Raw genomic sequence first — 26,746 nt, 5'->3', positions numbered from 1 at the left:
TAAAAAGCGTTGAACTGAATGCCTCCCCCCTAAATTTCACCTAAATTTCTCTCAAGACTAAACCTGTTATTTGATAGACTTAAAAACATTTAACTCAATTGTCAGATCCCTACAAATAAGCTAAGAAAAAAGTTCATTTAAATTGTCGCTACTTTGTAAGTTTAAATGGCGTTTAAGTGGATCTAGGATACATTCGTAGTAGGGGGAAGGGGGACGTATATGTTCTAATTGTTTTTTAGATTATCTTGAAGCAATTCAAAATTTCTTTCAAAACTAAACCCATCATTTGATAGTCCTAAAAGCATATAACTCAACTCTCGGATCCCTACAAATAAGCCAAGAATAAATTTCCTTTAAACTGCACATTTAGGCTTCAAGATAATCTAAAAAACAATTAGAACGTACGTATACATCTCCCAAGCTACGAATGTGTCCTAGTTCCACCTAAACACCATTTAAACCTACAAAATACCAACAAATACATAGAAAGCATCAAATTGAACCCCTCCCCTCAAGCTACGAACGTAATTCAATAGTCTTAAATGCTCTTTAAACCTACAAAGTGATAATAAATACACTAAAACACACATATTTAAAGTGGCTACCATAATTGCAAGATAGCCACAAAACAAACAAATGAAGTTCCTAAATCCACTAAAACGCTCATATTTGAAGTGGCTACCATAACTGCAGGATAGCCACACAACAACCAAATAAAGTTCCTAAATCCACTAACCATAACTAAAAGTTTTCATAAGTTACATAGTTATTCGAAGGTCCATCTCCTTGCTTTTGTTGCACAACAAACTGTCTTGTGATTTTAGTCATAGTCTCAATGGTGTTGCTAAACTTTGTAGGAAAGACGCTTACTGATTTTCCTGTAACAAGATCAAATATACTACATCAATTAGAGGTTACAACAATATTTAGATGTTCAACCTAAGACATACTACTATCACCTAATGTGATGGTCATGCCTTCCTTTATGGAGGAACTCGTGGGCAAAGTGTTAGCTTCCCTAACTAGTTCATCTACTAGACGATCTTAACATTACCCTACCATAATTCTACAACCACACAAAACATGAATAAGTTCCTAGATGTTTTTAAGTGTTATTTAACACCAAAAAAAAAAAAAAAACTGCAGAAGTTCCTAAAAAGTAACATTTTGACTCTCTCAACACAACCTAAAAAGTTCCTTTAAAGTGTCGAATTGACACTTTTACTCTCGACACAACCTAAAAAGTTCCCAAACCCATACTAAAAAGCTCTTAAAAAGTGTCCAAATAGCCCTTTGACTCTTCAAGTAAAGCTTTTTAGGGAAATATCCTATAAGAACAACGAACACAATAATGTACCTTTCCAAAAAGAATTGCATCAAGGTTTCTCTATATTCATTACTATATGTTTATCTTTAATTAGAAAATATTAGGGAAATATGAAAAGTATTATTAACATACTAGGAGGGAATGTTTGTCATTAGGAGGTACTAGTAAAAATGTTGTATAGTAAAGAATGATGATTTCAAATAACTTGAGCTCCAATAAATAACTATTTTATTAATTTACTACATTCATGTATGTTGGGAGATTCTAATGAAAGGAAAATAGAAAAAAAAAATAAGTTCGATGCAACTTGTCTTGTGGGAAGATTCTAAGTGTCAGTCAAGCAAAACTTGAACAATTCACACAAAACCTATAACTATAATCAAGGGGAAAAGGAACAAAAAATTTGTTTTATGAGGGAAAAAATATTCCCTAACTTCTTTCCCCCAAAAAAAAAGACAAAAATATCACCCAATCTCTGATTCATATTAACACAAAGAACAAATGGATAAACTCATAGTGAAATCAAGGCTTTGAAACACAAATTCACCCCCAAAAAATAATAATAATAAATATATTGTTCCATTTAATTTAACAAAAGAACCAAATGGTGAAAAATATAATGCAAAACCTCTTGAAATCCATGACTGTAGCGAAACATATGAAACTATGGTAAACCTTATGAAGAAGCACAAAGAGTTTACGGAAGAGGAAAGGGGAGGTGACGCCAACAGGGAGGAGTGGGGGTGGGAACTACGATCGTTGGGTGAAGATTCGAATGGTGGGGTGGAACAGAAATGTGGAGAATAGTGTGAATCATTCGGCGGCATCAGAACTAGTGTGTGGCGACGTTGGATCTAGCGTGTAGTGGCGTCAAAGGTAGCATGCAACGGCTCAAAGGTAGCATGCAGCAGCATCGAAGGTAGCATGCGGCGGCGTCGAAGGTAGCATGCAGTGGTCGTTGGAGCTAAAGCAAATGGGGTTGGGCATTAGACATTGGAGCTCGACGCAGCTACCAGTGGTGAAAGGAAAGGGAAAGTGGGGAAGGAAAAGTAAAGGGAGGGGGGAAATTGAAAAAAGGAAAAATGGAAAAAAAGGAAGAAGGGGGGAAAAGGAAAAGTGGGGGAAAAAGGAAAGTGTAGAAAAGGGAGAAAGGTTTTCTTTTTTTAAATGACTTTGGCCTACACGTATTTTCGTTGGGATAAGTCCGAATTTTTGTCGACCTATATCTTTAAAAAAAACGTACGCATTGCTATATTTTGGCCGATGAATTAAAATTTCATGAGGAGAAATACATATATGCCAAGGAAAATGTATTCGTCAGGAAAAAAAAAAGTATCGAAACAGGTAAAAATTCTTGTAGACAGAAAATGAGAGTAAATTGTGATGGAGTTGTGGATGGAGAGTTGTTCCTTGAAAAGAGAATCTTTCCATTGTTTTATAGGCCCAAATTGGTTGATGGATGGCCCAAAATTATGCTTTGGATATTTACCCAACATTTTAGACATTGAATAACAACTGTGACCAAGAAAATAGCAACTAGAATGACTGGGCACAAATCTGCAAAATTTCGGGTTTCCTGATGCAATCGCATCTTCGAGCGCATCAAGACAGATTTATGCAAAAATGGTAAAAAAAAAAATTCAGTAAAAGCTTATAAAATCAGTCTAAATCACTCTAAATCAACTTTAGACACTTTAAAGACATGTATTTGCTCATTTTTATCTAATATAGGGTATTTCAGGGTCAAAATATCACATAAAGTTCTACTTTTACTATAGAAAAGTACCAAAATATATAGTAAAAATATGCACTTTTTGACATCAATTAGAAACAAACTTGACCTTCACGTGAGAGCAAATGTAAATTTGTAATTTATAGAAGAAAATACCTACAAACCGAAGAAAAAAAGGGCTCTAATGGCAGAGTCAGTCTGAGAACCCTATAACGAAGAAAAAGTAAGAAGTTGAAGATCAAGCTTATGATCTATATTATCCCAAATTAAAATACCTCATGTGGAGTTATAATGATGTATTTATATGGAGAATGAGATGGTGTTTAGCTTTTTCTCTTAGGGCAAGGATCATATGAATCTTTCTTTATCCTTTATAAGTTAAGCTTAGATCTAATTAGATCAATGATTAGCTGGCACTTTGACCTATTTGAACCCAAGTCCACTTTATCTTTTATCTTCTCTTATCTTTTTCTAATTTTTGGTCTACTTTGTGAAGTCCAAATTCACCCATAACATTAGCCCTCACTCCCTTGGTGGGATTTTAAGGATAAATTTTCCAGATTTGGGCTTTATAGGTTCTAACTTGGGAGTATTCTCTCCTTTCAAGCACCTCTTTAAAATTTCTCCTAGCTCTCGCTTTTTGCTTGGCAGTTTGCCTAGGTTCTCTAATAGTTTCAGCCCTTCATATTGTGCATCTCAAAGTTTTAGGCGGCAAAATATCAAAAAACAATGATTTTTCATTTTCAATCCATCTAGAAAGTTTTTAAGTTTTCTTGTCGACAGGATTTGTTATTCCAATGGAATAACTCATCAAACTCATTGATCAATTTAGGGCTTTACTTGATTTAAGGGCTCTAGGATTGGTGGTCCTTAGATTATCTGAGGAATGACCCATCATGTCCATCATACTATTTTTTAGCTTTCTTTGGTTCAAAGGCTCTAGTATTTGTAATTCGTAGATTATCTAGGCAATGATCCATCTAGCCCATTAAAGCTGAATTTAGGCCCTCCTTGGTTCAAAAGCTCCAAATTTTGTAATCCCTAGAATATCCGAGGAATGACGTATTAAGCCCATAAGGTTGCTTTTGGACTTTCCTTGATTCTAAGGCTCCAAGGTTTATAATCCCTAGAGATTATCCATGGAGTGACCCACTAATTGGGATGATTTTGGGTTTTCTTTTGTTCAAAGGCTCTGGGGTTTGTAATCCTTGGATTATCCATAGAATGACTCATCAAGTCTATCCGATTGATTTTGGGCTTTCCTTGGTTTTAATTGATTTTTTACTTTCCTATGAAGCAAATTTCATGTAGAAATGGGTTTGTCTCATTCTCAGAGTCATAAGCTAACATAGGTATTAACTTTTGAACATCTTGTTGTCTCAAACAGAGGTTGGAGAATCACAAAGTCGGCTTTATAGGGAAATGTGCCCACCTCGACCACAGAGTCATAGACCAAGAAGATCCTCAGTCTCACGAGGCTTAATTAGTTTTTAGTCTTGTGACATTTTTCTACATAGTTTGCCTTTATCCTAGTCTACAAAGGAAGCGCGCCGTTATCTTGATCAAGATTACTTCTTCCTTCATAAAACTTACATTTATCGTCGTGAAAATCCAGATCATGCTCATCATTCTTTTAATGAATTAACAAGACTAGGAGAGCTTGCATGACCTAATTTTCAGTATGCTTTCTCGTAGTTTCTTTCAATTTTCTTATACTCTATTATCTTTGTAAGTCTTTTAGGACTTTTTATTTTTTCTTTTTTTGCAATGAAATTGTATTATTCATTGTCCTAATTGACAGTTTAACTCATCTTTCACAAATGCTTTAATTGGATCATCTTATGATAAAGTGGGCTTAAATCAAACCGAAAAATAATACGTTGATGAGTTCTAGGTTAAATCACCATAGGGAAAAGCACCATGGCACCATGAGGTTGGCCTCAACCCTAAACTCTAAGGCCGACCCATGTCATTCGAGTGCTAAAGCTTCTTATCGCTTTCTATTTAAACTTTTCCCAAACCTCTATAAAGCATCTATCAATTTTTTTTGTTCAATTCCTTTTTATATGAGAGGCATCTAAACCATTTTGAATTTTAAACAACCTAAAATGAAAGAAGAAAGGAAAAAACTAAACATTCATAGAGAATAAAGTGGCCTCAACTTTGGCCAATGTGGAATGGAAGAAATTTTTTGGGCTATAGACAATCAATACAGGGCCACAGAAAACCCTTTTAAAAAGAAATTAATAATTTCTTCCAATGTTCTCTTAGCCTCACATTTTCAATTTCATTAACCTCAACATTCATCGTTTTCGTTAGGTAATTGTATTATCTTTCTCTTCCCCCACCCAAGATAGGATTTGCTAAAAATTCATACGTGAGTAGACAATAATGAAAAATTTATTTGTTATCAATGAAGGGATCGAATCCTGTGAAAAAGCGTGTGAACGCCAGTGCCACTGAATTTTACCATCAGAAATTCAAGAAAAAATAGAGAAACATGTATATTTATATATAGTATAGGATAAACATACAAATTAACTAGTACTAAGCACGCTTTACAGTAATGTGCAGACAGATAAGAAAAGCTTGCCCTTGAAGATTATCTTCAATGCTTTTCCTCTTCTCGGCAAGAACTCCCTCCACGAACAAAATCAAAGGGACATTACCAATAGTGTCTTCTTTGCTATTCTCCGATAAGGAAAGGATGGTGAGATCCGAGAATTATGAAAGAATTAAGGGGAAGAATACTACAGAGAATATTTCTTCATTCCTCAAAGTTTCTTAAGAGCGTTTGAGAGAATTATTTGTTATATAAAAAACGCGTGATTCTTCTGCTATTGTCTTCATCCAAAGAGTGAGAGATTTAAATTGAAGGAGGAGTTATAACTCCTCTTCACACGTTTGATAACTGCCGAAGAGGAGTTATGTTATTATTTATTTAATTTAATATTAAATCCAATTTAATATAAAATTAAATAAATAATGATTAATTAAATGACAATTAATAAATTAAAATATCACATATTTAATTAAATTTGAATCATATTCAAATATGTTCCTCTCTCTTAACCTATAATTTTAATATGAATCTCATTCATATTAACCTATAGTTTTAATATGAATATGATATATTAAATAATATTTGAATCTTATTCAACATAATTAATATTTGAATCTTATTCAAATAGATATCTCCATTCAAAATCAATCTTATAATGTAATGTATCAATATACATTATATTAATTTGTATCTTATACAATTAATTCTTTTATTTAATTTGAATATTTCAAATCCTTTAAAAAAATATTTCTTGTTTTACCCTTAGTGAGTTAGATCTAATGGACCTACAAATTAGAAGCTCTAATGATTCGAGATAAACTAATTAAACTTTTTAATTATATTAATCAACATTTAATAATTGTTGGTCACTCTATTAAAGACCCATAGAGATATATTTTTGTGTCCATTGATATGACCAATTATCAATAAGTCGACCCTTCACAAATTGTTCGTAATTACAATTGGGTCAAATTATCATTTTACCCTTGTAATTACCTCTTACTCTTTAAGTACCATTGATTCCTCTAATGAACAATTAGTTTATAACCCAACTATAAACTAAATCCCTCTCGAACCAATGAAAGAGTGAAGTCTCATTGTTAAGGACCCAGAATCATCTTTGAGGGAGTAATTCATCTACTTACCCTAAAATGGGAAGAAGTGAACTCCATCTTGTGTAGCTATGTTTCCAATTCCCTACTTGGACAAGTCCTTAAAATGATCGGCTTATTGAGTCGGTGACTCGGGCCACTCTCATCCATACAAATCAAAGGACTCCCCTCATAGACATGAGCCAATAACTCAACCAGGATTGAGATCGAGTTACCTATGGTCATCCTATGAAATGTTAATCTCTTCAATCAGCGATGTTATAAAGAGAGATTAATCATTTCGTGGTCCGATATTATACAAATTATATGTAAGGATATCCCCACTCACATGTCTCCATATGAAGATTTGGATCACATCGTTTGTAATACTTACAACTCTTGTAACTTTTACAAAGTGGGTCATATCATAGTGTCACCAGAATAAGGTACCCAACCTTATCCATATACTACAAACATTTTAGGTTATTACTTGAACATGATTTACCTGTATGTCTATCACATATTGTTTGAGTTACATATAGTGATCTTGGATCTTAATTTATTGGATTGAGTTATGTACAAATAAAATAACTATTTATTTTATTAATTAAACAATTCGCTTATACAAGATTACAAACGATGAGATCCACGAGATTTATGGCACTAATCCGAACAATCAAATATACCTTCATAAAAAATGAGAATTTACTAAAGAAACCTTAAACAATTAAACTCCCTAATTACAAAAATCCCAAAAACATAAAGAAAATTCCAAGTCAGCCTCGATCTCCGAGACGAGCTTGTTCATTTTCAATCAAAGCCTCTTGGTCAATCCCAACTGTTTCATGAACCCTCAGCATCCACCACTTTCTCTAGGAAATTGTATTACCCTTCTTTCCCCCCACCCAAGGTGGGATTTGCTAAAAATTCATACTTGAGTTGACAATAATGATATTTTATTGGTTCAAATATACTTCTTGTTGGCTCTTTTTCTTTGAATCATCTGCGATTTCAATCTACTGTATCCAGATTGGTGATCTTTTGGCTCGGATCCTTTGCTTCATCAACGTCTTCAATAAGAGGACCTTTTTCCTTTTCCTGGTATGGTCTCTCTTTCAATGCTTCTTTTGATGCTTTAGAAGCTTTTCATGCGTCTCCAAAAGTTCCATGATCTGAGCCAGTTTCTAATCCAATGTCTCCACCTTTTTTTAGTGGCAAGTATTTTCTTGTTGGTCCTTAATCTCAAATTAATTCGTTTTAATTTATTAATATTGATTAATTAATTAATTAATATTTTGTTGATAAGAAATTTCCTTCTATTTATTAACAATTTAAGTGTTTTTAAGTATCCATTGTGTGGAGCTTGGAACAACAATTCCAACACAATTTGAATCACTCAAATCGGAGTTCAAACGAATAAAATATGACTGAAACAAGCTTAATGAAAAAATCCTGAGCTGATGACGTGGTAAATTTTTTTACCAAAGTGGACCCATTGAAATGTGTCACTTGGGCTTTTGAGTTTCTATTAGTTTTTACAACAAATGATTTTTTAAAAATATATATTATTATATTATTTTATGTTTGTGTCTAACAGCTCGGCTAGTTGGACACATGGTGTAGCCAAGGCTAAAATGTATATTATTTTATGTTTGTGTGCAACGATTAATTGATTTTTTAAAAAAATTATCATTGATTTTTTTTCAAGATCTAAAGGTTCAAATTAATTTGATTTTTACATTTTCTTTTTCTTTCTAAACTTTCATCTTCTCTAATTTACTAGAACAATTTTCATTGTTTTCAATCCTCTATAAAACACAAAGGCTCCATTATTGCTCTCTCCAAGGTTCAACTTTCTTCTTTTCATTTTATTCTTAAGAGAGATATATTGTATCGTGATGATTGATTTGTTGAGTGCTACAAATTTATAGATATACTCCTTAAGAGAGTTCTTGTCATCATGTACTTCATTTTCAAATTCATTGTAAAGGTTGCTCTTGATCTCGAAAAAAGAGTTGTTGTAATGGTATAATCTTCAACCGTGAAAAAAATCGGGTTTGTTCTTGCACTGAAAAAAAGAACATTATAGCAGTTCAACTCTAAGTCGTGAAAAGAGTCAAGTTTGAGGGACATGCTCAAAAGGAGCTTGGGAAGTAGATGTAGGTCAGTTGTACTGAACCACTAAAATTACGATATCAATTTCTCTATCACTCTCTTAATTTGTTTTGCAATTAATTTGTCATTATATTTTATTACATTAAATTAATTGTAAATTTTGTTTTTTAAATTAATTGCTCATACTGATTTATTTTTATTGGTAATTTTAAAATTTCTATATTCATTACTAATCTTTTTATTATAGTTAAATAGGGTATTTTAAAGTGTGATTCTTAATTTCTTGTTTAACTCAGTGAAATTATTTGCATGAAACTTTTGTTTAATCTACTTGCTGACAAAAAGTATATTAATTTATTTAATTGGACCCACATTAGGAAATTTTTTTATTAATTTAAATAAACCATATTTACCCATTCTCTAGGGTTACCATACTGATCTTATACCAAGATTATATTTGATTGGGTCAATAAATAACTGACATTCAGACTTATTTGAGTCCAAATCCACTTTATTTTGTATTTATCTTTTTTTATCTTTTCCTAATTTTTGACATATCATTAGATCTAAATTTATTCATAACAATCAAGATTAATATCTATATCAATGTGTTCATTCTTTTCGTGAGGCACATGAGTGAGAATTTATCCTAAAATTGAAAGAACAACTAAAGTCGTGCAAAACCCATTGTAAAACATACCTACGTTATATAGGGAAAAAACGTAAGATTTTTAACAAAGATAGATTTTTTAAGGAGAAAAGTAGTTCTTTTAAATTTAAAAAAAAAAATAAAAAGATTAAAATGTCCTCTACTTTTAAATTTATTCAATTTTAGTCTCTATATTTTTAAATATCTAATTTTAGTCTAAATCTTAAATTTACTCATTGAAAGTTTTTTTATAATATTAGTTCAATAATAATAATAATTTTCATGTAGAAAAAGAATATAAGACATGTATATATTTTCAAAATTCTTAGTATAAATGCTAATACATCTATACTATATAATCGAAATATTTATAAATATAGTAAAATTTCATTGTCTATCAATGATAGATATCAATAAACTACTATCATCTATCTTTGATAGACACTAATAGATGTATAATAGTGTCTATCAGTATCTACCACTGATAAACAACTATAATGACAAACTGTTATTTTACTATATTTCTAAATATTTTCAACCGTTTTTCCATTTTCTATATTAAAAGGGATTATAAAGAGAGAGAACTTTTAACTTCCTTTTGATCCTCAAATATTTCAATTATGCCTATTTTACATTCACAATCACATCCGTTCATGCATTGTACATATCTTTCATGCATTATCTTTGTCTGTATTCCCTATTTAATCGAAATATTTATAAATATAGTAAAATTTCATTGTCTATCAATGATAGATATCAATAAACTACTATCATCTATCTTTGATAGACACTAATAGATGTATAATAGTGTCTATCAGTATCTACCACTGATAAACAACTATAATGACAAACTGTTATTTTACTATATTTCTAAATATTTTCAACCGTTTTTCCATTTTCTATATTAAAAGGGATTATAAAGAGAGAGAACTTTTAACTTCCTTTTGATCCTCAAATATTTCAATTATGCCTATTTTACATTCACAATCACATCCGTTCATGCATTGTACATATCTTTCATGCATTATCTTTGTCTGTATTCCCTATTTAATTTTACATTCCTTTTTTACCATTAAACCTTTCATTAATTCCTATTTTGTTCTCATACCATTTCATATTTTATTTGTAGCCCTACTCTTTTTTTGTGTTTTTCTATGAAACCTCTTTTGTTTTTTTGTTTTTTTGTTTTTTTTTTTTTTTGTTTTTTTTTTTTTTTTTTTTTTTTTTTTTTTGCTTTTTTATTATTAGAATATTAGTGAATTAAAGATATACACACGTATATTCTTTAACTAATTCAAATTCCTTCCCACAATAACTATACTCATATTTCTTGCATTCCTTCACATAATAAATACTTTTTTTTTATGTCCTTTCTCCTAAACTTTATTTTAGCATAGAGCTCAAAATCTCCTAAGAGAATGAAAATTAAAAGCCCTAGTTCTTCTTAAGAGAAATGTGATCGAGGAAGATATAATTCCTTTTTGTGTTATTTTTTTAAATTTTAATAAAATATAATTATTTACTAATTACTTATTTGAAATTATGAAATGCATATATAATTGAAAAAACTATTTGTAGTTTTCATCCAAAAACTAGTAGATACTTATTTAATAATATCTTAGTAACATTCAGGAGCCGTTTGTTTCACAGACATCCTAGATTTCCATAAAGTGTGCATCTAGATTACTGTGTTTGTTTTGCAATATTGTAAGATGCCCATAGATCTAAAGATTTTCGGGCATCCTGGAGGACATCTAGAGAGTTTTGGATGTCCTAATGAAATATGAGTTTTCCATACTCCCAAGTTGAGGGCATCCCCATTTTCCCTTTTTGTCCTTCCTTTTTATTTTATTTTATATATATATATATATATAATCTTCATTTCAACTATATAATAAAAATAGATATTATCAACCATATATATCATATATATTCAATTATATTGTAATTCTTATTATTTTTTAATATATTTTAATAAATATTTATTTTATTAAAAAAATAAATTATGATATATTATTTTGTTGAGAAAAATAACATATAAAAATAATATAAATTGTATTAATTTTAAAAGAAATTCAAATTAATAAAAACAAATATGTTATATAAATTCAAATTATAACAAATTAATTATAAATTAATAAATAGTCGTAAGGACATTCTTGAAACATTATGTAAATTTAAGATATTTCTGAAATTCTACTAAACAAACACAGTTATCAAAATATTTCTAGTATATAAAAAATATTCCTACAAAACAAACATGGTAATCTAAAGATTAATTCCGGACATCTAACATTCCGATTATCTACCTCCCTAAAAAAAGTGCCCCTCAATTTTTTTTTAACAAAAACAAGATTTTTATCTAAATAATTATATATTATTTTTATTTAAATTTATATTTAATTCAAAGTATATTTATGTTATAATTTTTGTTTTAAAGATTTTTAACCACATGCAATGCTGGCGGTAAGAAAAACAAGAATTTATATCTAAATAGATATTTTATTCTTATTTAAATCTAAATTTAGTTCAAAGTATATTTTTTAAAAAAAATTAACCACATAACGGTCCTCTAACTAGTAATAAAAAGTTATTGAAAAATTCAACAATAAATTAGGAAAGTAGATTACTAAAATTAGACATAGAGACTAGAGAGTCGCTGCCCCCTATTGGAGATTTCTCCCGATAAAAGTTTACCATCTTAGTTTTTTCTTTTTTTCTTTTTTTCTTTTTTTACCAATTTTTGTTTAATTCCAATCAAATATATTCTTTTTAACAATTTCTTGTTTTTTATTTCTTTAAATAAAGTATTTCAATGACAAACTCGAATTCTATCCAAATTAACACAAAATTCATCAGCCACAAAATAATCTATCTAAATAGTCGAACCTCGAGAGAGCTTTAATACTATTCAAAATGCAATATTGGTCATAAAATCATCTATTTCCAACTAGTCTATATTGCTTTATGTAGAAAATTTAAATTAAATTAATCATAACTAACCACATCACACAACCATTGTATAAAAAAATAATAATAAAAAAAAAAAAAAAGGAGGAACATGGCTACTGCTAATCGAGTTGAAAGGTTTTTGGTGTTTAATATATATATATATATAATTGACCGGGGCAGGAGAATCAGGACAGAGAAAGGGACAAGGATTACCATGGGAAAAAAATGTTCGTCGCTACCTCCTCATTCTCCATGCTTTGTTAAATGTACATTTGAAAGTATATTAACTAAAATCGAACAAGTCTCCAATTATATAGATCAAAATATTTAAAAAGAAAAAGAAAAAGTAATTACTTACAATTGAAAATTAATCAAACATGTTTAATACAGTAAGATTTCATATACATATAAGAAATAGCAAAATTAGACATCATTTAATTATTCTTAACACATCCCAAATGAATCGTGAAGACAAAAATAGTAAAAATGATGAATAAAAAAAGTAAAGTTGAAGTAAGAAAACCCACTGTTTAGTGTTGAGTGCTTCACCCACAAGTGGCTTCAGTTTCACAAGGACCAAAGTTGTCTTCTTTTAACAATTATTTTAAAGAATTCCGTTCAATTTGTTCTTTCACTGCCAATTTTACTACACCCCACCAAAAATACAGGGGATATGGTGGGCCAATCAACGCGTGCCGCCGAAGATGGCCATTTAGAGATTTTCATTTCTCATTTTTACTTTCTTTCTACTTTTGTTTCTTTCCATTTCGACTCTTCAATGATCAATGGCACCCAGGTTTGGTAATTGCTTCAAAACCCACATACCAGAAACCACCACCAACCACATTACTCTGTTTTTTTTGTGTTGATTGAAGGATTTCTAGCCTGTCATTCTGTTGATCCGTTTGGATTTTGCAGATTAGGTTTTCTGGGTTTTGATTTGGGGAATGGTGGGGATTTGAGGGCATTCCGTTGATTGTGGATGGAGAATTGGAGGAGAAGGAAATGGGGTTTGTTGTTGCATTTAGGATCTGTGATTAATGATTGTGTTTTGATTTGGGGTAAAGGGGAAATATGTTGGATTTTCCTGGAACTCCAGGGACATTAACTGGGTTTGTGTTGAGGATTTTGCAATGTGTTTTTGCTGCTGGGTCTATTGCTTCCATGGCTACTTCTGTTGGCTTCTATAACTTCACAGCTTTTTGGTATTTATTCATCCTCACCCTTTTCTTCTTTTAGCATGATTAGTATTGACTGCATTTCAAATCGAATATTCCTCAAGGGTTCTTTTAGTATTGAACGACTGGTGATTCTTTGATTGAATTAGAAATTTTGGGAATGCCGCTGCTCAGTCTAATCATATTTGTGATATGTGCCTCTTAGTGGTGGTTTGGCTGCTTTTGGTTATGGCTTTTCATTGCTGCTTTGCAAGTTTGAAAATAGCTATAATTTGAATAGGGCACTCAATTTGAACTTGGATTTTATGAAACCTTTGAATAATTGTACAGGGTATTTGAGGTTTTGGGTTATTTTCTATTGTAGGAGTTCCAAGAGCTGTTTTTCTGAAAGCGCACTTGCATTCTTGAGCTTAGCATTTGCTTCGTCTGTTATTCATTTTTATTCATTTGATATCGGAAGATTTTGTTGTTACAAGTTCAATTTAGTTTCTTTCTAAATAACCTTTTTCATGTTTTACATTAGATCATATACATTCCTTGAGAACATCAGTGAATATAATTGTGTAGAAGAAACTGCGATGTACCCTCTGATACCATACGAACATACTCGTCTGGCTCGTTCGAAATCAAGATAAAACATACATTTGCCCGTCATACATACAACTCTGTGCCTTTGCTGTATTTTTCTCTCTACTACTACTCTCGGTTGCTTGGAATGTTATCATTGCTTTTTGGATATAATAAAATCTCTATCATACAGTGAACTTATCAAACTTTGAGATGATATACGACAGGAATTGAACTCCTAGTTTATGATTTACTCATGATTTGCAGCTATGTGATCGCATCAATGGGTTTGCAAGTGACTTGGAGTTTTATGCTAGCATTGTTAGATGCATATGCATTGGTAAGAAAGAAGATGCTTCACAATCCTATTCTGGTCAGCCTCTTTGTCGTTGGGGATTGGGTGAGAAATGAGAATTCTGAGTTGCTTAAGATTGTGTCTTGTGATTATTATAAAGGAAGTTCATCCATTTATCAATTTATTGGTTTACAGGTGACAGCAACATTGTCTCTCGCTGCAGCTTCTGCCTCCGGTGGGGTAGCGGTATTGTTCTTCAGCGACTTAGGACACTGCAATTTTGGGGACGAATGCCGAAAATTCCAAATCTCTGTTGTTTTGGCCTTTCTAAGCTGGATAACCATAGCCGTTTCAGCTCTGATTATGCTCTGGATATTGGTTGCAGTTTGAACACATATTCATACCGCGAAAACTTCACGTAATTTTCTTACATCTTTCTAGTCTTCGTTCATTTTTTTGACAAAGAAAGGGAATCAAGATATATGGTAGAATGATGCCAAGGAGCAGTTTGTTGAAAAAGAATTGGTTTTTTCCCCTTCAATCTGATGGAACTTTAGAGAGATGCCAGTATAAATGCAGGGGTTTGGCCTTGTGCAGATTCTTGATAGAATCTCTCTTCCTTTTGGGCAATTTGGTCCTCGTTATTCGTATTCATATATGTTAATTATCGTTAAGCTATATTCACGTTTTTGTTGAGCATTTGATTGATTATTTTCTCCACTCACATCAATCCGAATTGCCAAGTGGCAATTTCTGAGTGGATGCATATTCTATCTACTTTGAGAATAAGAGGTCTTTGTTTTTCACAGCAGCTCGATTCCAAATTATGGTTTAAACTTAGAGGTTGTTTGGTACACGGAAATAGGTAAAGGTACGTAGTATCCTTTTTTGGTATAAGGTTTTACATCATGGTATTCAAAAAACCCAATAACCCGAAAAATCGGATCAATCCAACCTAACTTGTATGGTTCGGGTTGAGTTGGGTTCAAATAAATGAAAACTTTATGGGTTGAGTTGGTTCATGGGTTCACAAAAAATAACCGAGTCAACCCGAACTAACCAAAACTTATTATTTTTATTAAAGAGTGTTTTTTTTTACTTTGGATACAATTATATATACTTAATACTTATGTTAATTTTACTTAATTTCATGATTTTCTTAGATTATTTATATCCACCAATTATTTAAAATAATCTTTTAATACTATGGAAATATAATTAAATTTGATTTGTTGATCTCATTTCAATATGTGAAAATCTTTTAACTAATTATTTTTTTTTATCAATATTTTGAACTGTTTTTTTATCCATCGAATTGGATTGTCTTCTTCAGACTATTCTTTCGATAAAATTGCCAGTGCATGTAAGTTAAATGTTGAGTGGGATCATCATAATATCCATTAAAGTTATATAAAGTTATGATGACAGTACAAGAATAATTTATTTCGGTTTCTATAAAATTATGATAACATCACAACTAAATAATCTCCTTAAGTTCTTGCAATCTATTTTTTCGATATATTTTTTTATGCATATTTTATTCTTAAGTATCTATAAAACTTTAAAGCAAATTTGTACGTTTATTTTCCATTGTTATTTAGCAATTACTTTTTTCTTGTAAATCAATTGGACTTTTGTTCCTTTTTTTATCCGATTATAAATTATCTGGCTTTTGGATATGATTCTGCTTTTACTGATGCTTATGGATTACTTATTTTTGTAGCATACTTTTTATTAATCAAACTTTATTTTTTTTTCAAGAATACTCTTTTTTTTTTTTTCAAAAATCATAATATTAAGCTTGACCTTTCATAAACATTTTAAAATTATTCTTTAAAAAGAAATTTTGTACAATAGCAACTTGAAATAGAAGTTAAAATCTAAACACTATCACTCACATAAGAATTGTCTTTGAAAAATGTAATCGTTTGATCCAACGAATAAAATCGTTGTTGATTTTTTGGTTGAGAGAATCATACACAAAATATTATCAAGAATTGGATTCATTCCCAAATGAGTTAAATTCTATAAACAAATGCAACAAGTTTCTCTTCCTTCATTGTCTTGTAATTAAAAAAAACAACCGAATCTGTCCATTGTTATTTTAATATTAAAAAAAAAAATCTTTATTTTCAAACTTTCCCACTCATATCTCACCTCCATTTTGCTCAAATTTTCCAGTCAAAATTTAATCAAACCTATATACCATTAATTAATTTAATATGTTATCGTACTAAAAGTTAGGTTAATCTTTCCATATATACTCAAATCTAGAGTTGAATCAATCTTTTCATATATTCTAAATAGCCAAAAATAGTTTGATTAGTAAAGTAAAAGGAAGGTATTTGTCCTTTATTAATTTGGAATAAGTAATGCAATAAAAAAGGTATAGGATTGTGACAACTACTAAGAATTAATGCTTCACCAATAACCTTTCTTTATCAACTTGATACTTCCAATGAAGTTCTTCTATATGTACACTCTCAACCTCACCTCAATTAACTTGTTTGGTGTGGAGGGGTAGATATCGTCCATCGCCATGATGGTGAATGCTTGTTTGTTACGAGTATTTTTTAATAGGTTTAAGCCACACATCTTCATAATCTTTACTCAGTTCGGGTACACATTTTTGTATTTTTTTACGGATGCCTCCTTCAAGCATGGCATGAATCCTCATGTTCACATCACTTATCGACAAATCATTGCTATCATCGTCTTGTTTCCCTTTGCTTATTTTCTCGAAAGGTACTCATCTAAAAAATTTCAACCTCTACTTGTTTTGTCTTTTTTTTCATTAATCAAAACTATGGAAAAAAAAAATGGACAATTCTCCTCTAATGTTGAAAGTACCACTATTATCGTCTCAAATTTTGAGGATTATATATTTAAATTTTTATATGCACGAAAATTTCTTTGATATACATGTTGGTTTTTGTAGGAAATCAAGACCAAGGATCACAGTGGCACTATTCTTGGAGATTTTTGTTCTCTCTCTTTTAGGGTAAGTTTTGATTAATGTCACGCATATAATTCATTCCAATATTATAAAGTTTAGAGATTAAAATGATGAAGAAATATGTAGGGTGAGTTTGAGTCTCAACACGTACTTTGCAAGCTTGAGATACACATCTCCCACCTTTATATCATCAATGCTCAACACTATTCCTGGCTTGACGTTCATAATTGCGGTTATACTCAGGTCTGATTATTTCAATTTTCACATACTTAAAGGTTAAAATATATTTGATCGAATTAAGTAAAAAAATTACACAAAACAGAAACGTTATGAAATGAGGTGTATTCTAATGCACTATTTTTTATATGGGCAGAATGGAGGTTGTTGATCTTAAACATCCAAAAGGAATAGCAAAAGTTATGGGGACATTGGTTTCATTAGGTGGTGTGATGATAATGACTTTCTATAAAGGACCTATAATTAGAAATATATGGCATCCTTTCATCCATATCCAACACAGAGCTACTAATTTCCATGAGGATTGGCTTAAGGGTTCACTTCTTACTGTTTCAAGCTGCCTTTCTTGGGCCATTTCCTATGTTATGCAGGTTTCTAACCCTAATGACACATCATAATTTTTTATTATAAAAGTGTCACATCAACATCTCCATTAGTTATTTAACTTAAGGGTTAATTATATTCAATATTTAAATGGAATGATTTTCGAAACTTGAGATAAGGTTACACGTTTTCACAAGAACAAAATCAATCTCTTACTTAAACTTTAAGAACCAAAAGTATAATTTACTAAAAATTCTTACCTTAACACAGGCATTTACGTTAAAACGATACCCAGCACAGCTATCGCTAACGATGTGGATGAACCTGATTGGAGCAGCACAAGCGGGTGTGTACACAGTGTTGACACAACACAAGCCAGGAGTTTGGAGTGTTGGATTCAACATTGATCTCTGGGCCATTATCTATGCTGTAAGGAAACTAACCAAATGATCAAAGAAAGAAACCTTCATATAATTAGGTTTAATGGTTATTAATTAAAAGTAATTAAAATCCCTTAATTAATTGTTTAAAATTTGAAGATGAATATGATATACTATACTTGTTGCAGGGAATTGTGTGCTCAGGTTTGATAATATATATACAATTGTGGTGCACAGAAGAGAAAGGGCCAGTTTTTGTGACAATGTACAATCCGCTTTGTACAATTTTGGTTGCGCTTTTAGCTTACTTTGTTTTTGGACAAAAGCTTTACTTGGGCAGGTAAACAACTTCTAACTACAATTATACAATTACAAACATGAAAACCAAATGACTTGATTTAAGAAAATTTTAACCTGGTTTTGTTAGTGATTTAAGGCCAATTTGGTAACTATTTCGTTTTTTATTTTTCGTTTATTAAAATTAAGTCTATTTCTCAATAATTTGCATCTTACTCAAATATAAGAGTTGTGTTCTTAGCTAAATTAGAAAAACAAAACAAGTTTTGAATTTTTTTTTTTTTTTTTGTGTTTAAAACTTTGGCTTGGTTTTTTAAAACATTGGTAAAAGTTAGATAATAAAGCATTTTAGACATGGAATAATGTGTGTTTATAGGCTTAATTTTTCAAAAATTAAAACCCAAAATCTAAATAAGTCCCATTTGATAACAATTTCCTTTTTTGTTTTTGGTATTTGAAAATTAAGTTTATTTTCTTTTACTTTCTTACAATGATTTGCATCTTTCTTAAGTATGATGGTTGAATTCTTAGTCTAACTCTAAAAAAAATCAAGTTTTAAAAGCGACTTTTTTAATTTTCAAAATTAGCTTGGTTTTTCAAACCATTGGTAAAAAGTAGATAACAATGGAAGAAATTTGGTTTTTCAAACCATTGATAAGTTTAACTTTTTAAAAACAAAAATCGAGAACAAAATAGTTATCAAACGGGACCCAAATGATTACCAAACGAAGTTTTATGATTTATTATACACAAAATTAAAAGTTTAAAAACTTATTAATATTTTGAAATAATATAGTTGTAATTTTGTATTTTGTGCAGCATTGTTGGTGGAGGCATCGTCATCATAGGGCTGTATTTGCTTTTATGGGGCAAACAAGATGAACAGAAGCTTCAAAATAAGTCATAATAGGAATCCGATTCAGTTCATCAAACTTTCAAACATCCTGATTTGCAAATTGGTCCCTAATCAGCTGCCAATAATAATTAAGCATATTTTACAAAATGAACCTTAGTACGTTTAATTATTAATATTATATATTCTCTCTCAAAAAAGAGATATATTCTTAAATTGAAAACTTATCACTAGGAGTACTATACCTAATTTTGTATTATTACACTTAATAATGTGTTACCAAAACGCTTTCATTGTAATCTAGTTTGAAAAAATTATTCAACCGACTGTTCTCTGTTAATTTCAAGGATGTATGATAAAATCATTAATTTTCAAAACGTTATATGTATATATCTAACAATTATGAAAGAATAATATAGTTGCACATTGTGAATGTCAAATGATGTGATTACTCTTGGAGGAATTTATAAAAGGACAGAATAAATTGGAGTAAATATTGAAAAATAGATATATTTTAGGTCTCATTTGATAATTATTTTATTTTTTGTTTTTGTTTTTGTAAATTAAGCCTATAGACACTACTTTTGATATGATCCAAACAATTACTACAAGAATTTTAGACTTTAACGTCGGTTAGAAAAAGTGAAATCAGATGTATAATGTCGGTATTATTTTTTTTTTTAAAAAAAATGGATCTTTAATGCCTACAATGTCGGTTTAAAACCGACATGCAAGATCCGCTTTTTCCAAAAAAAAAAAAAAAAAAAAAAAAAAAAAAAAAACTCCCCCCCCCCCCAACGTTCGAACGCGCTGTGCCATTTCTCCCCAAACCCTCGTCCAAGCTCGTGCAAAACCCTCCATCCTTAAGGCTCTCTCTTACCGTCGTCCAAGCTTGGTCATGCAAATCAGGTGGTTGTCGTCCGTCCGTAGTGCCATCTGTGGTTTCGTCCGTCTCTGATAACTCAAATTTTGGTGAGATTTTGATGTTTTGGATTTGGACAAATCTGGATTTTGGATAAGTTTTGTGATGTTTGCATTTTAAGTCAATGATTGCTAGTTTCAACACTGGACAGATCTGATGAGTTATTGTTTTTCTTTGTAAAAATCAACATGATCTTAAATTATTGCAGGCATTTGTTCCAGAGCTGGTATCATGTATACTTTAGATACCGGTGAGCCAGACCAAAAACTGAATTCCAACATGTTCTCCTTGAGTGGGGATGGTTTTTTGAGTGCTGTTGGTCGCAGCATAAACCTAGGTAAGGAGTATCATTTTGTATGTTTGTTTTTGGCAAAAAAGTTGTCTAAAACTTTCCCATTTTTCAAGAGGCCAAACTACTCTTGCTTTGCGTCTGTTTCTCACAGTTTTTTCATCCAAAATTTCATTAGATGTCAACCATCCTTCACTACAAGAAAAATGAGTTCTCCCGACGCCTAAATCAAGCGTCGAGAGTTTGATCATCGGGAGAAACAGTCTCTCTCGACAACGTAAGAAGGCGTCGAGAGTTCCCGGAGAACTCTCAACGCCGTAAAGGCCCATCAGGAGTTCCCCAGGAACTCCCGTTGACTAAAATAGTCGTCGGAAGTTCCCAGGGAACTCCCAACGCCATACATTAGCCGTCGGGAGTTCCCTTGGAACTCCCGATGGCTCTCTCGACACTCGTCGGGCAGCGTCGTGAGATGGGATCTGGTTTAAACCAGATCCCTTCTTCCCTATTTTTCCCCATTTCTTCCCTCTCTTCTAACCCTAACCCGCCACCCCTTTGCTCGCCCCCATTCCTTTCCCTCCCTCTCCCATTTTTCCCCTCCTTTCCCACCGCCGCCACTCCTTCGACCTCCCCCCACTTCTCTCCCGCCCTCTCCCATTTTTCCCCTTCTTCCCCGCCGTCACTACCCCTTCGCCCTCCCCCCACTCCTCTCCCTCCCTTTCCCATTTTTTCCCTCCTTCCCCCCCCGCCGCTACCCATTCACCCTCCCCCCACTCCTCTCCCTCCCTTTCCCATTTTTTCCCTCCTTCCCCCCCCCCGCCGCTACCCATTCACCCTTCCCCCACTCCTCTCCCTCCCTCTCCCATTTTTTCCCTCCTTCCCCAACGCCGCCTCCTCTCTTCGGTCAGCAGCCATAATCAACTGCCCACCGCCGCTGCCAGTAATCTTCTCATTTTATTTTCTCTTATATATTTATTTAAATCATTATTTTCTCTTGTATATTAATTTAATCATTATTGATTCATTAATTGAAAAATCATGATTTAAATAATTTATGCAAATTATTATTGTGTTATTGTAGATCTTTCAATTAATCATTGTATATGTTTCAATTAATCATTATCGATTGATTCCTATTTGTTGTTGAATGTGAATTAATTTGACTTTCCAAATATCATTTTCAAAAGCTCCAAAATTAAATCAAAACAAGATTCTCATGGATTGTGGATGTTTCAATTTATGGATTGAGTTGTTACACCCGTCTTGTCATTGAACTTGGAGTTCTTGTGTGTTTATGAATGTTTACGAAGTTTAATGTGTTAGGGGCGGGAGGGGGGGTTAAACCATTTTGGGGACAAAGTTTTAGTATTATGTGTGTTGGTTCTTGTTTACTCGTTTTGTGTGTTTTTTATGTTCGGGAGGTTCCATGTTTTTCGCGGCGGGTGGGTAGAGTTTCATTACACCCGTCTTGTCCTTGAACTTGGAGTTCTTATGTGTTTATGAATGTTTACGAAGTTCTAATATGTTGTGGGGGGGGGGGGGGGGGTGAGATTTGCTTAAACCATTTTGGGGACAAAGTTTGAGTTTTATGTGTGTTGGTCCTTGTTTACTCATTTTATGTGTTTTTGATGTTCGGGAGGTTCCATGTTTGTCATGGGGGGTGGGTAGAGTTTCATTACACCCATATTGAAGTTTGAACGTGTTGTGGATGTTTACCGATATGACATTTGAATGTTTTTATTTTATTGTAGAATGCTATTCGAAGATGAGCTGGGACAATTGTTGAAGATGTTGTGTTCCAGACGTGTTCTAGACATTGTTTTCATTTTATTTCTTCTATGTATTTGTGTTATGAATGTTTATGAAGTTCTAGTATCAACTTTATTTGGATATTGTAATTTTTTATTTACTTGTTATAATATGGACTTCATTTTCGCTGTTTAATTATGTGAATCTTTATTTGGTTTATTATGTTTTACAGGTTATTCAGATCAAATTTTAAAAAAATACAAACGATAAATTAAAAATATTCGATAGACAATTTTCAACTAATGAATGAACTCCCCACGCATGTATTACTGCGTCGGGAGTTCTTGTAACTCCCGACGCATTAAATAAAACTGTCGGGAGTTCTGGAACTCCGGATGCATGGAACAACCGTCGGGAGTTCGGAAACTCCCAACGCATTTTAAAACGATGTCGGGAGTTAGTCGGGGAACTCCCAATGCACATATAGGGCATCGAGAGTTCTAGAACTGCCGACGCCATATATCAGGCGTCGGCAGTTACTGGAACTCTCGACGCCCTATATGTGCATCGAGAGTTCCCTGGCTAACTCCCGACACTGTTTTGAAGTGTATCAGAAGTTCCTCTCCCAGCGGGTTTCTCCTGACCAAACTCTCGACAAATCTTTATGCATTGGGAGAGGCTCTCCCAATGCATTTTTCACACTTTTTCAACGAATTGTGACGTCGGGAGAAGTCAGATTTCTTGTAGTGCTTTTGGAGATGAGGTACTTTAATAAACAACTTTTCAAATGACCAAGTAATTTCTAGATGTACCAGTGTATAGGTCTGTATATCTACAACAAGTTCATGAAACTCTCATTAATCATGCAGTTTCAAGCTACTCGTAAAGCATCTGAAGAAGTTGGTGCTCAAATAGTTTTGGGGGACCAGCCAATTGAAATAACTGTATGTATTTTCTCCTGCAAGATGATACTATTCTGTTTTGGCAAGTACAAATGATTGTAGAATTTGGCCCATTCAGATAATTTAATCCATTCGATCGCTCCAATATGATTTATTTATTCATGCAGCTAGAAAGGGCATGGAATGCTCTGAATTGGACTGAGAAGTTGAGTTTAGTAAGCTCCGTTGTTTGTGGAATAACATCGAAATCTGATTTTTCTCATAACAATGATGAGGTTCTTTCCCACTCGAAACCTTGTATTGATTTGTTTGAATTCAAACCGTTGACACCTTTAGTTATCATTCATAGACAACCAATTTTAATGATATTGTTATACTGAATTTAAAGCTTTTTTAGTGTAATTGGTTAGTAACCTCAAATACATCAAGGATCTATATATTAGCAAAATTTTATGAATATCGTCTCAGCTAAAATCTTGTCTATATTAAAGCTTCAATTGTATATGTTTTTAAGTGATTCAGCCTTATTACGGATGCAATATAAAGGAAACTTCCTTACTTTAGGCCATGTTTCCTAAATTTTCAGTAGGTATAGATTAGGCTAGGAACCGAGACAAAGGTGACCATAGAAAATACAGACTAAGAGACATAAATTTGAAAACATTTGTTTAGAATACAGATTGGCTACTTGCAAAACTTTCAAAGAGGTTCAGTCCAATCAAAGTTTAACATTTTTCCTTTGTTTTCTCGAACATTTGTGTTTTCCCCTCAATATGATTGCTTTTGTTACTTATGAACCTTGCTTATTAACATCTGAAAGATCATAATTAAGCATATCAATTTTCGTTGAAGTACGAATCAGTACATGCATTATATACTTCCTAATGTTGCAAAAATCATTCTTTTGCAATGGATGTGTTGCTTTAGGAATCTAGTGGAAATGGTAGTTCTTTGCAACTCTATGAGAAGTTTAGTTTTTCTTATCCATCCATCTTTCAACCTCTCATTCAAGAACGAGATACTGTAAGTACAATCCTACATTGGATTTTCAGTTCTTACTTCAACATTTATTTATAATCACCATTTTTTCATTTCGACATTCACAATTACAAAGTTCTTAATATAGTTGCATTTTCAATACCTTGCATGGTCTCTTAAGCGTAGCAAGGCAGTGAACAAGAGCAAGGGCACATGAAGGTGGAAAGGTTCAAGAAGAACATTTTGAAGAGGGGTTATGCCTGAGACTGCTACAAAGAAGGGAAAGGACTACCCTATTGGCCCTATTCTTCTTGGATTCTTCATTTTTGTCGCCATTGGATCATGTGAGTTCTAGATTTTGAATGCTAATTTCCTCCTTTCCTCTTTCATATTCTTATACTTATGTTTTGGCATACTTTGGATTTTTGTTATGTGATTCGAGCTTGTATGTGGGGAATTCTCTAAACCTTTCTCATTCCACACTTCCATCTCTCCTATCAGTTCCAACTTTGCTTTCCGATAGTTCAACAGCCGCAATTGTTGAAGCCTGTGCATTTCCATACCTGAGTGCCGCTGTCGTGCCTTTTCATTTGTCCATTTTGTGCTCAAATCAAAGTCGTGGTTCTTCTTTTCAGCAACATGGTGAGTTTGTTTGCAACTAGTTTCTGGTTCGATTTTTTTGCTCAATCTCTTGGCTTTAAACATTGGTTTTTTTTGGGAATTATGATAATTCTATTGAAAACAAGTGGTTGTGAAATATTTTTTGGAGTGTGTTTCTTTGAACAGGTTCAAGGTAAATTTTTGGTTTTGTTGTGGTAGCATCGTTATGTTGCCGAAAATTTTCCATCGTCTTCATATCTCATATCTAGGTAACCAAGATTCTCTTCTTCAATATCTTGGAAAAGAAGATTCTCTCATCTATTGATATCAACTCTTGAGATCTATCTGTTTTTCTTGGAAGAATATGTTTAAATTGGCTATTTCCTATTTTTTTTTCTTCTTGTGTATGATCTGAGAAAGAAAGATTACTAAAATAATGTCATCTTTTGTTGTTTCTTCTTCAATATTTAAGACACCTTTGGAAGAGACATGGAAGGCATTGTCGTCGTTCACGTGTCTCCATCGCATGCACCGCCAGGTTCGTTCTACCCTATACTTTTAATGGTGTTGTTTGTGTGTTTTTTAGGTGTTTGGAAGGGGTGGGGAAGAGATGGATTTATTGCAACAGCAAGGGATTCACGTAAAAATTGTTCCTGATAAGTGCATTTTTGAATGCTTGCAGTTTTAAGAACAATTTCTAAGTGTTTTCAAGTGACTCTAATGATATGGAAATTCCTGTTTGAGAAGTTATAGTGTGCTTATTTCTCTTTGAACCATATTGGATTAGACTGCAACACCCGTTTGTGGGTTGCACTATGGTAGTTTGTGGGTTATTCATGCACTATGGTAGTTTTTGTGACAACTTTTGAGATTTGAAGTACATTGTGAGCTAAATTTGCTTATTGATGTATGTGTTCTTGAATATTCATTTTTTAGGAATTCTGATAGTTCTGTTGAGAACAAGTGGTTGTGAAATATTTTTGGGAGTGTGTTTCTTTGAACAGGTTCAAGGTAAACTTTGGTTTTGTTGTTGTAGCATCGTTATGCTGTCAAAAATTTTTCATCGTCTTCGTATCTCATATCTAGGTAACCAAGCTTCTCTTCTTCAAGATCTTGAAAAAGAAGATTCTCTCATTTATTCAACTATTGAGTTTTCTTGTTTTGCAGGTGCAACAAAGGAGTAAAGATTTGGTATCGCAACCTCTTTATGTTTTTTCTTGGGGAACTCTAGATCCAACACATTCACTACAAGAATTTTTCCTTGAATGTACCATTTATGCACATTCCCAATAAACACGATTAGTTGAATATGAATTCTGATCACATTTTCACTTTCAATCCTTTGTCTTAAACCTTTATTGTTTGTGATCCTTTGACAACAGTGGTCAAACAAAGATGCCTATAACCAGACACTGCTTAAGCTAGGGAGGTCTAGTCAAGAAGAATTATGAAGGGAACCATACTTACCAAGTGGAGAGGGACGGTAAACTCATAATATTTGTAAAATCATAATGTTTGTATTACTTGTAATTTGTGTTTTCAAGGCCTGAATTATTGTACGGCCTTTTAAATTATAATTGTATAGTAGAATTTGCGGATTAAATGTAATAGATTTACAATCCATATATGAATAATATGTCATAGCCACAACGTTCGATGATGATGTGTCATGTTATACTTTTTGACCGAAAAAATGGATTTCGCAAACGAATTTTAAAAAACGGACAATAATTGATAAAATGGACAGATTCTGGGCTTCAATGTCGGTTTAAAGGGCTTCATTTGATTCTTGG

The 26,746-nt window shown here is 32.3% G+C and overlaps 3 protein-coding genes and 1 long non-coding RNA gene across 5 annotated transcripts; 3 read left to right on the top strand and 1 right to left on the bottom strand.

Annotated features, from left to right (window-relative positions):
• Nucleotides 1–525: 525 nt before the first annotated feature.
• On the bottom strand, nucleotides 526–2,464 carry LOC120067962 (uncharacterized). The gene is made up of 2 exons (XR_005479056.2): nucleotides 2,003–2,464; nucleotides 526–878 (listed from the first exon to the last, which is right to left on the bottom strand). It is a non-coding gene; the product is annotated as an uncharacterized LOC120067962 (long non-coding RNA).
• Nucleotides 2,465–13,030: 10,566 nt separating this feature from the next.
• On the top strand, nucleotides 13,031–15,280 carry LOC120067751 (CASP-like protein 5B3). 2 transcript variants are annotated; one of them, XM_039019314.2, is made up of 3 exons: nucleotides 13,031–13,634; nucleotides 14,442–14,574; nucleotides 14,665–15,280. In XM_039019314.2, exons 1-3 carry the CDS (start codon nucleotides 13,504–13,506, stop codon nucleotides 14,857–14,859), a joined length of 459 nt encoding a protein of 152 aa, XP_038875242.1. In that variant the 5' UTR covers nucleotides 13,031–13,503; the 3' UTR covers nucleotides 14,860–15,280. The 2 variants fall into 2 exon arrangements, with proteins under 2 accessions (XP_038875242.1, XP_038875243.1); XM_039019315.2 differs by having other exon boundaries at nucleotides 13,044–13,230.
• Nucleotides 15,281–15,966: 686 nt separating this feature from the next.
• On the top strand, nucleotides 15,967–19,893 carry LOC120092791 (WAT1-related protein At5g07050-like). The gene is made up of 7 exons (XM_039050997.2): nucleotides 15,967–17,214; nucleotides 17,408–17,470; nucleotides 17,552–17,668; nucleotides 17,799–18,033; nucleotides 18,257–18,415; nucleotides 18,555–18,706; nucleotides 19,483–19,893. The coding sequence occupies exons 1-7, from the start codon at nucleotides 17,009–17,011 to the stop codon at nucleotides 19,568–19,570; spliced, it is 1,020 nt and encodes a 339-aa protein (XP_038906925.1). The 5' UTR covers nucleotides 15,967–17,008; the 3' UTR covers nucleotides 19,571–19,893.
• A 145-nt stretch (nucleotides 19,894–20,038) lies between these two features.
• On the top strand, nucleotides 20,039–26,492 carry LOC120092792 (uncharacterized). The gene is made up of 11 exons (XM_090307919.1): nucleotides 20,039–20,488; nucleotides 20,647–20,782; nucleotides 20,844–20,917; nucleotides 23,223–23,236; nucleotides 23,343–23,417; nucleotides 23,543–23,650; nucleotides 24,303–24,398; nucleotides 24,502–24,697; nucleotides 24,855–25,222; nucleotides 25,426–26,039; nucleotides 26,121–26,492. The coding sequence occupies exons 1-8, from the start codon at nucleotides 20,245–20,247 to the stop codon at nucleotides 24,568–24,570; spliced, it is 816 nt and encodes a 271-aa protein (XP_090164045.1). The 5' UTR covers nucleotides 20,039–20,244; the 3' UTR covers nucleotides 24,571–24,697; nucleotides 24,855–25,222; nucleotides 25,426–26,039; nucleotides 26,121–26,492.
• Nucleotides 26,493–26,746: the final 254 nt, after the last annotated feature.

Source organism: Benincasa hispida, chromosome 12 (assembly GCF_027475165.1).
Source record: "Benincasa hispida cultivar pf3 chromosome 12, pf3_genome.v1.1, whole genome shotgun sequence".
Lineage (NCBI taxonomy): Eukaryota > Viridiplantae > Streptophyta > Magnoliopsida > Cucurbitales > Cucurbitaceae > Benincasa > Benincasa hispida.
The sequence above is the reverse complement of the archived record's forward strand: the minus strand, read 5'-3'. Positions and strand labels throughout refer to the sequence as shown.

Coding starts and splice junctions, on each gene's coding strand:
- LOC120092791 (XM_039050997.2), top strand. CDS start 17,009: ATGATGGTGAATGCTTGTTTGTTACGAGTATTTTTTAATAGGTTTAAG. Junction 17,215..17,407: donor TTTGCTTATTTTCTCGAAAG/GTACTCATCTAA, acceptor TGGTTTTTGTAG/GAAATCAAGACCAAGGATCA. Junction 18,034..18,256: donor CCATTTCCTATGTTATGCAG/GTTTCTAACCCT, acceptor ACCTTAACACAG/GCATTTACGTTAAAACGATA.
- LOC120092792 (XM_090307919.1), top strand. CDS start 20,245: ATGCAAGATCCGCTTTTTCCAAAAAAAAAAAAAAAAAAAAAAAAAAAA. Junction 20,783..20,843: donor AGCATAAACCTAGGTAAGGA/GTATCATTTTGT, acceptor CCATTTTTCAAG/AGGCCAAACTACTCTTGCTT. Junction 23,651..24,302: donor TTTCTCATAACAATGATGAG/GTTCTTTCCCAC, acceptor GTGTTGCTTTAG/GAATCTAGTGGAAATGGTAG.
- LOC120067751 (XM_039019314.2), top strand. CDS start 13,504: ATGTTGGATTTTCCTGGAACTCCAGGGACATTAACTGGGTTTGTGTTG. Junction 13,635..14,441: donor TATAACTTCACAGCTTTTTG/GTATTTATTCAT, acceptor CATGATTTGCAG/CTATGTGATCGCATCAATGG. Junction 14,575..14,664: donor TCTTTGTCGTTGGGGATTGG/GTGAGAAATGAG, acceptor ATTGGTTTACAG/GTGACAGCAACATTGTCTCT.